The sequence below is a fragment of the Melopsittacus undulatus genome, chromosome 3 (assembly GCF_012275295.1).
Source record: "Melopsittacus undulatus isolate bMelUnd1 chromosome 3, bMelUnd1.mat.Z, whole genome shotgun sequence".
Classification (NCBI taxonomy): domain Eukaryota; kingdom Metazoa; phylum Chordata; class Aves; order Psittaciformes; family Psittaculidae; genus Melopsittacus; species Melopsittacus undulatus.
The window spans coordinates 64491942-64505594 of NC_047529.1; the positions used below are offsets into that span (position 1 = coordinate 64491942).

Sequence of the window (13653 nt, forward strand, 5' to 3'; positions counted from 1 at the left end):
GTAGCTCCCCTGATCTAAAATGTCTCCTTGCCTCATCTGGAATCTTCTCATGGATATCTGTCCCATTTCTTTTTTCAGTTATGGAAGTTCAATGGCAGCAGATCAACTACATCTGATTCTCCCTGTAAACACCCCCATCCCTCAGTGAAAAGGTAAGAAATAGCTACAATTTATTTAAATCTTTGACCCTTCCCTGATACACCTGTCAGCTATTTCCACAGAGCTTTTCCACAGCTGGTGACGGGATTAGTTATCAAATAGGAGTGCTGACAGCTCCTATGCAATGCCCCTTTGCTGCACATGTTTATTCCATCCTTTATCTGACAGCAGGGATGCCACTGCAGTGGTGTTCCACATCTTTAAAGAAAGGTAGTGAAGAGCATCTTAGGTCAGGCTCTTCTCTGTGGTATTACTTGCAACTTGACACAAATAAAAATCTTGTTGAATTTTTTACTGCGTTACACTGTCATTCTGCATAGCAATACCTGAAAAATCACTAGCATTGTAATAGATTAAGAGTGCAAACAACATCAGGTCTGGACATCAGGTAGTAAAGTTCATTTGTTTCCAGCCACAGCCCAAGCAGCTGTTCATACCTCTGTACTGTTGTGACCAGCTCTTTTTCTTTTTTCTTCTGACACGCCAGTTGCAATTCTCTCTCTCTGCACTGCGATCGGGCTTCTCCAAGCTTCTTTTCTAACTCAGTAATTGTTTCTTGAAGTTGCTTGTTCTTCTCTTCTAGAATTTGCAGCTAACATAGGTTACATTAGTTAGACACAATGCCACATTTGCAGAAGGCCTTACAGTAGATCACAGCCTTGCAGTTACCTTCTGTATAATCTTAGACCCATTTCTGAGCATAAGAAACCCTAGTAACTACAAGTGTTTTCTAAAACATTGAAATACCTTGCTTCTTAAACAGAAGCAAAATATGTTTAAAAAGTAAATGTCTGACAACAGATACTAGGCAGCTTAATTTTATTTTTAAAAAGTAAACCAAAATCCCCTTACCTGTTTAGTCTGCCCTTCTATATCATCCAGCGTTGGTAGGTCAGCCAGGTATTTTTCTAAGGTCTCAATTCGTCTCTGTTTTTCTTTGTTTTGCTCAGACTCCTTCTGGCATTTCTTTTTTAGGCTACTAATGTATCGGTCTCTAGTTTTAAGCTAGAAGAAAGGAAGAGTACATGTTTTACAATTACAGTGCAAAATAAATCTGCTTTGGAAGCAGAGGTTGGTCATTCTTCAAGAACTGTACTCTCAGCTGCATGAAAGGGTTGGTTACTACAGAAAACAAAACCAAACAATGATTAATTCCAGCAGCTCCAAGTCATAGATTCACATGTAACCTCAAACCACGGTTGCTTCACCTCTCCCCAGAGCACTCCACCTGCCTTGTGAACTGAAAACACAATTCAATAATTTAAAATATTCTTAATTTTTCCACCAATGGAGATGTTCATACGCAACAAATGATCACGAAATATTTTAGTCCATCTTCTACCTCTGGCCTAGGAAATGAAGTTAAAAGACAGGGACCAAGAACTTCACCCAACAAGAACTGGAGCCAAAAACCTGACTTTGATGCAGTCTGACAACTACATCAGAGAACATCAGAACAGTGGCTTTTTTAACACCTTTTCTATGTAAATCTTACCTGTCCACCAGCCTGCAAAAGTTTTTTTTATATTGTGTTATCTTTGCCTGCATTCCTTGTACTTACTTTGCTTTATTACCTAAGTCAAAAAAGCTGAAGGCAGGTGAAAAAATAGTATTTTTCCAGTCATAATGAAATTTAATGAGAAACAGTATCTTTATTGCTTGACTAAGGTGTAGTAATTCACAGATAACAAACAGTTGTCACTGCAGTAAATGCTAAATGTACTTTTATTTCAGTGCTTCAGACATCCATCTCACTGAGAAACAAATGTACGACACTGTCAATGTCAGAGCTCACTAACAGAGCCTAATGAAAAGTTTAACTCAGTAATACGTGGAATCTTTTTCCAGAGATAGGTTTCTACATGGAGCACAAAACTTAGGACTGCCAAAAGCCTGGGAATCTTTGTATCTTTTAGCAAGATCTCAAAAGTGAACTTAAGGCAGTGATATAAATACACACACAAGTGCTGCATGGTCAGAATTGCCAGGAGTCTGACAGTTAGCTAAGTGAATCCTTTCTCTGTTTCTCACATACCACTAAGGATGACAAGATGACCAGTCAGAATACTCTGGGTACTTGTGTGACAAAGATCACATGGTTTCCAAATTTTCTTGTCCTGCATACACAGCATAGGGAATTTCCTCACCTGCAACCCCTCTCCTTCTAATAACTACCGTGTTTGCCTTGGATTCCTCCCTCGCTCTCTAAATCCCCAGCATCACCCCTAGAATTCTTTCCACCTTCTGCTGAGATGAAAAAAATTTTTTGGTTTTTTTTTTCTTTGTTGTTCGCTCTTGCTGACTCTGCTGAGGGGAAAACAAACTTTGGATTTTGTTGTTTTGTTTGTTTTAACTTCGCCGTCCATACACATGCTGCTGTGTGCTAGATGCTACTTCATTGATCCTACCCCTGGCACCTACATTAATACAAATACAAGCCCAGTAGTAAGGCCCAGTGATGAAAGAAGAGAGAGTAACAGTGAAAATGTATCTGTAGACCACTTAGTGGAACCACTTGGTCGATAGCATATCCTTGCTTGCAATAAAGGCAGATTGTCAGACATTCAAAACTTCCACTGGATATTTCTTCAGCCTCCAAAAAAATACCCTTGTCAAGAGAGTTCTAAGAACACAGCTATCTACGCCCTTTCCTCCTATGAGACTAAAGTCTACTTTGCACACCCTAGCAAAGTGACGAGAGAATTGCTCCTGCTGAGTAGGCACGTAAAGGCTGGTGAGCGCATCTCAAATCATGAGTGCCACATCTACAAACTGTGTTAAAAATAGGGATTTAATTTTCGTACTTTCTGTGTTTTTAAACAGTACATTATTTACTGTAATTATACTTTAAGCTACATGAATTCTCAGAGCTGAGCAGCTTTTCTTCAAGGCAAGTTTAACTGATACCTGGTTAAAACAGTCATCATGATTGCTATTTCATCTTGTATCACTTTTTGGAATGCATTAACTACAAGCCCAGATTTATCTATTGCTAACACCTACAATCACCATCTATCAATTTTTTGATCACAGGTAGTTTGTCTACCATTTGAAAATAGCTCAGCAATGCACATACTAAGTTGCTTTCTAGCAAAACAGAACATATACTGCTTTAAAAGTGTTCTAACAAAAGGAAATTTGGAACATAAAAGACACTTACTTTCTCCTCCATCTTCTTTTTGTCCTCAATGGATTTGTTTGAAATTAGTTTTATAAATTCACTGAGTTGTAATTCCGTATTTCCAGATGCTACAAACTTTCGCTCAAGCTCCTCAAGGTAAGATGCCGATCTTTCCGAAACATGAGGCTGCAGTGGTGTGCTCTCATACTGCGGTTGCTTATGAAAAGAAAGAAAATAATCATACAAATGAACACACACAAATCACCGTAAAATTGAGCAGCACAGCAGAACAGAGTCCTGCATTTTTTTGCCACTGCCAGGAAGGGCGGGGTTTGATTTTCAAACATTGGAACACATGGTAACAGCATGTATTTCAGGGATCTGGAGCAAAAATTAAGAAAAAAAAAAAGAATCTGGACACATTTACATTCACAACACACGGAAATGAACAGTGTGGGGCCACTTTCCCCCTCAGATTTCTGGAACAGATGTGACTTTTTCAAAATGAGCCCCTTGAAAAACCAAACAAAAAGTGTTTTCAAAACAAATCACTACCATTGCGTTATCATACCATATCTCAGGAAGAAAAACATTCTATAAAATGGCTATGAATATATTAAAAGATGTTCCAGTCCCAAGATCTTTCGAAAGCAGAACATTAATACTAGTCAAACTTTTGAGCTTCACATCTGAGGTGCAGAATGGTGCAGGAACAAACCTGAAGCTACAGCTATCAGAAGGCAGGCTTCCTACCTTCTGCCCTGCATACCAAATCCCTCCTCCCCTTCCATTTCATGAAGTTGAAAATTACTCTTCCACCTCCACTGCCCACAGACAGACAAGGACAAAATGGAAATCAGCTGCACGTCAGATAAAAAAGGAGGCAAAAAATTAGGCCTTCAGTTTCAAGATTCTTTTAGTAACATAAATTGGTATCTTTAAAGAAGTTATAGACAGTATTTTCAACTAGTAAAATTCCTTCAGCAAAGCATTCAATGAGATTAAAAACTCCATCAAAGGAGATTTGCATTTGTAAGCTGATCTTATAGAAGACACACAAATCAAACAGAAATCCTATTACATTATAAACTTTTGAACTCTTTGAATTATGAAAGATGAATGTATCTGCTGCTTATTTGAAGTCTACTATGGTATAGTAAGATACACAAACTAAAATTTCAGTTTCTGCAGTATTTTTCCCCCCCCTCCATAAACCTTTACCTTGACAAAGTTTTGAAGCATTTTATAAAAAAAGGACTTCTGAAAGCATCAAAAGACACATTCCTATATAACTAAAAAAGTTTCTGGGTACCTAACTTCACACTGAGGCTTCACTGGAATTTCTCTCCTGTCTCACACAAACCAGATTCTCACCTGATGCACAGCTGTGCTACTCCAAGGACACATTAATGTCATGCTGAAGTATGCTAGCTGAGATCTTGGTGCAGCATTTTTGACAGAAAAAGATAAGGTAATAAAAGGGGGACAAAAAGATATTTCTCTGCATATCTGCCTCTAACATTCTCTTTTTGTACTGCCTTTTAGATATGTCAAGGTCCGGAGATGGAAAGTGTGTACTAAAACAGGGTAGCAGCCACAGTCCTAAAATCTGCATTTCGCGGTTAGTCTATGCTAACCATGAAAAATGCTTTACACTTTCTGTTATTTGTGCTAGTTAGATAAAAAAAAAACAGGACAGGTATGCCCAAAATACCACCACACATTCCCTTTCAGAGTAAGTGTTCCCTAGAAGTACTAATCCATATTCCTTTTTGGTGTCTTGTGCAAAGTTATTCCACCTTCTCTGTTTGCCTTCTCACAAGCTTCTCACTAGACTTCCATTTACTCTATTGATACAGCTTTGGATAGTAACTCCTTCTCCTCTTCAGAATACTTTTCATCAATTGTTTTTAGATAATCCTCCTATCAAACTACTTTATCGCCTAATATCTCCCTGTATAACTGTGCTACATGCACTCTGTTAAACCCTTATTTGTACAGTGTCACAATCCCTCATTCTTATCCAATTTTTATCAGATTTCAAAACGAGTATGTACAAAATATTAATGTAAGTTAGATATCTGCGAATGTTAAGGTAAACTACAACACTCAGGAGTATTCTCCTCCATACAATTTATGGCTGTACAATTACATAACCATCAATAATCACAAAAGCTCCACATTTTGGCCTGCAGTAAGTTGTGAACATGATTTTAGGTGTCAGTTACTGGGCAATGAAAAGCTTTGCTGAAAGAAAAATATCCATTCTACCTGCAAATTAGTCATGTAAGGTTCTTCACAGTTCACAAGATGGCTCAGTCTCGCATGTTGAGCTCGTAATTCATTCTCCCTTATCTTCTGATGCAGATTGTTAATTTGCTGCTTTTGCCTGTAATACACAGATTTTGTTTGAAAAGGGAACAGAGATTAAAAAGACACAGATCTTAAGACTTAAACTGAAGAATACTGTAACAATGCTATTTGACTATCCTAGGTCTACATACTGTGCACATTTTCCCATCAGAGCCAGACAGCAACTAGTCTAGTTTACCACTAGAACTAGAATCTCATCAGGTTATGAGCTATTAAACTATAGTTGCCATGTAACTTTCACTTAAGTACACTCCAGAGAACCAGTACTCAATTGGCAATAATAAGCAAATCTTGTAGATTTGAAAACTTTATCAATTCTGTGAGAGGCTTTAGTTGTCATTTGCTCATAGGGCCAGAAGTGTAAACATGAAAAAGTATAGAGAAAACAAATGAAAACAGAAACCCCTCACACCTTCATTTTACTTGGATTTCTGTTTAGCCCCTCTCAGCCAGAGCTGACTTTTGACATGGGTTTAAAAGAATTTTAAATCAAGGGGAACAAAAAGTCATTATATAAAATAGTCAACACAGCTTTCCAGGAAAGTCTTTATTTTTGCTTTGCTTAAGATTTTCTCAAACAACTGCTTTATATAAGATGTACCATACCCCTACAGTAAAATCCCATACTGCATACTAAACCACAATTAACTTCTTACAGCAGTCACTTGGCCAGTGTACAGCAGAAACAGTATCACTACTACTTCACTATTTAATTATATCACAAATTATATCACTATTTAAATCATGACTGCATTTGAACTAGCATGACTGCAGGGCAAATACAAGCCAGGTCTCAGCCCATGCCCAAATCAGAGCCTGGTGAGGTGTACTGTACTCTCTGTGGAGCAATGGGCACCTCAGTAACTGATTCCAGACTGGAGTTGTCAGCACCCATCAGAAACACACATAGCAACCTTCTTAAAAAACTCAGAATGAATTCTGTGCATTCCTTTAGTTTCCCTTTTTTCTTCTTGTTTTATACTAGGATGTATTTGCAGGCAAGCATATAAACTGTTTCTCAAAGCATCATCTCTAAGCATGCAGCATGACTGGCTTTTTTGAAAATAATGATGCTGAGCAAAAATGAGAAAACCCAATCTTAAGAGGAGATAAACGGCAAATATAGGTTAACTTCAAGGGAGAACTGTTTGTGCACACACTGGGAAAGCAAATCCTCCTGAAATACAGAAAAAGACCAAAAGTTGCTTTGCCTTTTTTTTTTTTTGATTTGGGGAGGACCATGTTGAGGAAGAACATCTTGGAAATATCATGAGTATACAAAATACATATTATACAATCTATAAACTAACGCAAAAGATGTATTAGTTGAAAAGACACTAACTGCAAATTTTGAGAAGAAAAATAAGATGTGAAAACCCAGTTAAAGGCAATATTTTAGCTACATACATTCTCCTAGTCATCAGCCAACTGTATCCCAATTATTTGGTTCACAAGAAGAATTTAATATTTCAAAAATAGTGACATAAGCTAGAACTTTTAAGCTATGCACATTACAGAAGACATGATGCACTCCCATGGAACATCCTTATTATATTTCCCTTTTTTTATATCTACAAAGAATTGCAATGAATGAAAAACCAGTATAAACAAGTTACAATCTGGTAGTCCCTTAGAACAATTTATTTAATGCTATTCATAAAAACAGAGCAACTGGTGTATTTATGTGTTATGTAGCAAGTCTTAAAATACTCTGTATCACCACAGGGGATTTTGAGTTTTCCCTCTTCCATTCCAATATCTAGATAAAACAAGCTTATACAAATGTAAGAGGAATATCTAACACTGAAAGTCTGTACAGTTTTGGTTTGTGTCCCTATCATGGCACTACAAACAAAAGACTGCGAACTTATTTTGGAAGAAACAGATTTGCAGATTATGTAAAAGAATGTGCTCTTAACTTATAACAGATCTTATACGAGCCCAATAGTTTGTATAACTGCATGAGAAAAGAGAAAGCCTTGATGACCTTTGTGCATGCTTGGTCACAGATACCAAAATTATTTAGTATGAGTTGTCTTAACCTATGAACAGAAGTAATATTAAGTTTTTTATCACCTTATTACTTACTAGACAGATCTATTAAAATACCCTTGCCCCATGTGCTTTAAAATCACTTATCCATCTGTCACTTATCCCCTGAAGGCACTATGTAATTTCCTGTTTGTGGCCCACTGTAACTTAGCAGTGCCTTCACTCACTTCAATAGCTTGAACTAAACACTACAGCCTGGAGTAAATGTTTCAGAGTACTTCTGAACTTCCAGTGTAGTCTGAACTACATTACCATATTTCCTTTCATAATCCTTTTCCTACCCTACCAAATCCCTGAAGGAAAAAAGGTGAGACAAATTAATCCGTGTGAAACAGAGCTGCTCTAGCACAGAGTGCAACCAGCTTGCCTCTGTTCACTCTGCAGAGCATGAAACTTTCTACTGTTACAAAACCTTGCCAACAAAACACACCATAGAAATGTTTTAAGGCTGTGCAGATCCCACACAAAACTTCTTCGCATAACTGCCTCTCTGAAAATACCATTAACCTCATGGCACCCAGGAACAAAAATTCTGAAAACAGCCCAGCAGTCACAAGCAGAACAGAAGATAAACACCATAGAAACATATTTACTATTTACATACAATCCCATAAGTCTTTGGAGACTTCATACCAGATGCATTTTATCACTGATGTTCTCATATGCTAAGACAGTTTTAATCCTCTGTTAGCCCACTGCTGTTACTATTAATCCACTGCATAACCACAGGCTGTGAGCTCTATTTAAAGGGAATGTGGAAAGTTCAAATGGCTCTCACAAACACTGCTCACGTATTACAGCAGGAACACTATCCCCAGAAGCCTCCCTAGCACCAGTCAATCATCCCAACACTTTCAGAAAAAACCCAAACCAACCAACCTTCAGCATTTCAGGTGCTTTCAAGATTCTGCTCAGATACATGGCAACTGCCCCTCTGAGTAGGCCAAAGCCAGATATAAATGATCCTGAAACTGACATATTTTACCTTCTAGACACGTATGCTCTCATGAGAATGATGCTCTCACTTTGTATGTTTCTACATGCAGTTTATAACCTCATATGCATCCTCTGTGTTCACAGAAGGCCAGAGTAGAGCAAACTGAAATTCTCTAACTGCTGTGACCAAAGTCTCCTCCACTCTTTCCTTTCTCTGCTGCTAGCACCAAGTCTCCCCAGGGGTTCAAGAAGATTAAAACCCCCCTAGATTAACTCCCCCCCGCCTTCCCTCCCCCTGACACTGGAGTTATGCAGCTGTACTTACACTGCACCTACTCTTTTTCCTGTAACTCAAGACAGGAATTTCCAGTCACCCAGTCTTACACAGGACTGATGTCTCTAGACATTGAGCTCCTCAACCTTTTGTGATTCCAGAAGCGACCTGCATACAAGTGGGCACAGGCTGCGGACAGAGCTCAAGATATGGGAGAATCTGACAGAAGTCCAACCTTGAGATTTGCCTTCACAGAAACCAGACTGTAGCTCACACAACCAGGTTCAGTGAAATTACTGTGCCTAGGTACCATGGAAACTGCTCTCCTTCCCAAATTCCCTATTCTTTTATCCATGAATGAGCGTTACAATTCTATGTTGATGGCAAAGTAACAGTTATTGGCATATTATGTAAATGTCACGGCACTTCTCACATGGCTTCATTCAACTCCTTTGTTCAAACAGAAAACACTCTTTCACTTCAAGTGTCTGCCTTGACACAACCCTACCTCTTCCCCTCAGGAGGCAACACCCTTCTCTAAGGTTATCAGCCAATCAAAGGGACATAGAGGGTGGAGAAAACTTTATTAACAAAAAAGTCACAAAAGGCAGGAATGAAGAACATCTTTTTGGGAGGAATATTTACAAGTATTCCTTATTTAAACTGATGTTTCAGAGGAATATGTCATGAAAAGTGTATAACCTTTAACTCCTCCCTGTGCTGCTCCCAGGTACATTCTTTTCCAGGGAATGCAGCTGAAGTGACAGGTTATCCAACATACTTGACTTAAGTGGTGGCTACTTGCTCTATGATCCCCTATGAGCAGCTCTTTTGTCCCAATTCCCACATTAGTTATTAACATTCTAGCTAAGTTATTTACATAAACCCCTACTATTTTCACAAAGTAATGACTTTGGCTTACTTCCAGTTGTAAAACACACCCCCCCCTTTTGTTCTCTTCTGTTTCCTCAAATACTCATTATTTTTGCAAACAAAATTTCAAGGTTTATCTGTGTTTCACTACTGCAGATCAATGATAACTTTGTAAGGAAGGAAAAGTTAAAAACCTGTCATGGTGGATGGTACAATTCTCTTGCCTTTCCCAGGATTACCGACTATCATTCCTACAGGAACCACTGGCACTAGAGAATAGGCCACCTGATGAAGATGTTGAATCTGAGTAATTATTTTTATGGTGTTTAAGGAGAGCAGTTCCCCTTATCTGACTTCCTGCCTGCCACAAATACTTCCATTCCCACACAGTAATTTGTGCTGAGCCCAACAATTTAAACCAAACCGAAGCAACGTCAATCATCAGGAAGCTGAAAGCCCACACGCAAAGGACTGAAAGCAATGAAGTGACATGTATCAGCACAGTTCTGACATGTCTCTGCCAATGTCCTGCTGACAAAAGCAAAAGCCCTTGATCCAAAATGCCACTTTGTTTAGGGAGAAAGTCAATTCTGAGCATCAAGTGTACGAACAGGGCGGTTCACTAAATCTAGCTCAAACTTCTACCTTTCTGATGATAACAGAAGTGGGGACAAAAGTCAATCCCAGAATACTTTCAACCAATTACACATCTAAGGAAAAAAACACTTTCTGAGCCTTTGCAAACTGCCCACCAACTGTTCTATTTTCTTGTAATGAGCATTAGTTGTGACCTAACACTAAGTAACTGTTTCTAGCTTGCCTAAATCCAGGTCTGTAAATAAGCAGCTCACTTGCAGTTGGTATATGCAGATGACAAGAAGAAAATGCACTAACACTGTGCTGCCCTGTCTGTTGGCAGAGAGGCTGCTGGCATCCCTTCTGGGTCCTGGTGCTCTCAGTACCTCACTGGATCATGGATTCATGCTCCCTGGCAATCCCTGGCCCCTGTGGGGGCTGGAAGGGAGGGAGCAGAGTGAGGAGTTACTGAGGTTGAAGGAGCTGTAGGATGAAAATCAGGGACAGGCTTGTGGTAATATGTGGACCTGTTAGAGTGAGTCCAGAGGAGGGCCACAAAGATGCTCAGAGCACAGAAGCACCTCTCCTATGAAGACAGGCTGAGATATTTGGGCTTTTTCAGTCTGGAGATGAAAAGACTCAGGGAAGACTTTATAACAGTTTTCCAGTACCTAAAGGGGACTTACAGGAAATGTGGAGAGGGACTTTTTACAAAGGCATGTAGTGACAGAACCAGGGGGAATGACTTTAAACTGAAAGAGGGGAGATTTAGATTAGATATGGAACAAATTCTTCCCTATGAGGGTGGTAAGACACCGGAACACATTGCCCGGAGAAGCTGTGGCTGCCCCATCCCTGGCAGTGTCCAAGGCCAAGTTGGACAGGGCTTTGAGCATCGTGGTCTAGTGTGAGTTGTCCCAGCCTGTAGCAGGAGATTGAAACTAGATATTCTTTGATGTCCCTTCCAACCCAAATCATTCTATGATTCTATGAAATACGAACAATGCTGGCCCAGACTAAAACTGTGGGGCTGATCCCTAGAGCTGGGGCCCTGCAATAATGAGATAAAAAGAGACAAGAGCCCAGGCAATACTGCTGTGGCTCTCCTTCCCCTCCCTGGACATGGTGGGTACCATGCAGCCAAACTGCCATCACTGGAACAGGGACTTCTGCTGTGGCCCTCCCTATCAGTGCAATGCAGTCCAGAGAGCTGGTGCTCTGCACATCAGTCAAGGGAGAAAGGCAAGTCAAATACTGGCCTCAGTAATAAGAGCACCACCTTACCAGGACATTTGTATTTAAAGGACAGACTCAGAAAACTCTTAAAGGTGGGCTACGGAATGACCAAAAATAGGCTTCACACGTGTGTTTCAATTACATGGCTGCTAAATTTGTAGTTTCTGCCCACAAACAGTGAGGGGCTGCTTCTGCTGGTACATATTCCCTGTGCCACTATTATCTGCAGACAAACATGGCAGCCAAGCTCCCCCCATCCTGGATGATTGTCACTCTATTTACAAAACTGGCTAGAATCCAGAGGAAAACCACTGGTGCCACTTCACACTAACTGGATCCATTTAAATGAGTAAAATGAAGCTACAGCCATAAGAGCAAAGTATCGATGTGGGACGCAGATGGTGATTTTGATTCATTTTAGTTCTGTCCTGGAGCTCAAAAAATCCCCTTTGAAAGCTCACCATGCACAAGTCTGGACTGTCTTCAGACACCAGCATTAATAATAAATAAACTGCTTAATATACAAACTGCTTCTCTGTATATCTCAAAAACAATAGGAGGACATAACTTGACATTCACATCATTTTCTCATATTCACATAGAACAAGCCAACTGTGGACACATACTTACAGACACTCATGCATGCATTCATCTGGAAATAAATTACATTTTCTTCAACCTGGGACCAACTCATCTGTTCTCCATAAACTCATCTTGCCCCTCACTTACTCCAACATGAAAAAGCCTTTAAAAATCCATGTCTGTCAGAGAAACACTTTTTCCCCTCAACTTTTAAGATATTTAAATTAGTGTAAATCTAGGTGCCCCACTACATTATGTAGTCCCGCTACTACTAAATCCCTCTATCTTCTATAGATACAGGTCTAGGATCTACAAAGACTTCAGGTACATTAGAACAGCATTTTCCCCACCACTAAAGAAGGGACACTAATAACTTCATAACAAATCAAATAACAATCGATGCTTACCTTAAAGAATTATGAGGTAGTGAGAAAGAGTTGCTTTATATAAAAATGCCTGAGCAGATTTCCTCAGAATTAGGATGTAAAGTACAGTGTAATATAGGTCCTTTTGTACTACAACTTATTCCACACAGCAGCTGGAGATACGCTGCTTTGTTTTGTTGCTTAAGTTGGATACTAACTTTTATATCCCTTTGTTCTAAAGGCATGATCCCTTGGGACCACAAGTCCAAACGTGCGGAGTACTGATAGGGAAAGACATCAGCAGTAAAAAAAGTCCTAAAAACAATGGGAATACGTCTTCCGCAATTTGAAAGATACTGCCAAAGAACTCCAACATCAGCAAAGCTCTTGAGAAAAGATGATCTCAAACTTCCTATGCAATAAAGTCTGTTTTAAGAGCCTGCAGTTCAAAGTGAATACTACCTTTCCACCAGTCACAACTTATCTTTAAGAGAAGAGGGGAACACTACCTCAGAGTCAAGAAGTGATTTTTGTTCTGGTTCAACTGTTATTTTTAAATGACTTTTCCAAATTGATGGAAGCTTGAAATGCTAGCCTGACCCACGGGAGGTAGATAGTGCTGAATCAAGGCAGGCAAAAGCACAGTCAGCAACAGTATGCTGTGGGCTACTTTGTCAAGGGGTGTGTGGCATGAGTGGGACACATTGTCTTATCAGAGGACTGCACCCTCACTTCCCATGGTGGGAGGTTTTCAACTTCAGCAGTCTCCCAACAGGATGAATACAGAGTAAGCCTTGCACCTCCCTGCTGTTCTCAGCTCTGCCAAATACCAGAACTTCCTAAAAACATTTACATCTACAGAACAGAAAAGAGCTTGGCACCAGTTCCACAGACAAGGATCTGGGATTGCAGCTGACCAAAACTACACAATGTTATACCACAAGAAGCAAACACTACACAAGCATGGCCTGCAAGGGAGATGAGCTGCCCAACCAGAGGGAGGCCTGAACTGGTCAGTTTGGACACTGCAGGCAGGGAAGGTGCACTAATCAGCTGGAGATATCTCAAGGAACATGAAAGCCACCAGAGGTCTAGAAAACATGACC

At 39.7% G+C, this 13653-nt stretch overlaps 1 protein-coding gene across 1 annotated transcript in view; it reads right to left on the minus strand.

Moving 5' to 3' along the window:
- Positions 1–13653, minus strand: part of CEP85L (centrosomal protein 85 like) — a 110295-nt gene that overhangs the window by 13204 nt on the left and 83438 nt on the right. Inside the window, exons 5-8 of the mRNA XM_034060755.1 lie at positions 5552–5669; positions 3320–3496; positions 1012–1164; positions 597–751 (exon numbers count right to left, since the gene is read on the minus strand). Coding sequence (XP_033916646.1) covers positions 597–751; positions 1012–1164; positions 3320–3496; positions 5552–5669 — 603 coding nt within the window. The remainder of the gene's footprint in view (positions 1–596; positions 752–1011; positions 1165–3319; positions 3497–5551; positions 5670–13653) is intronic.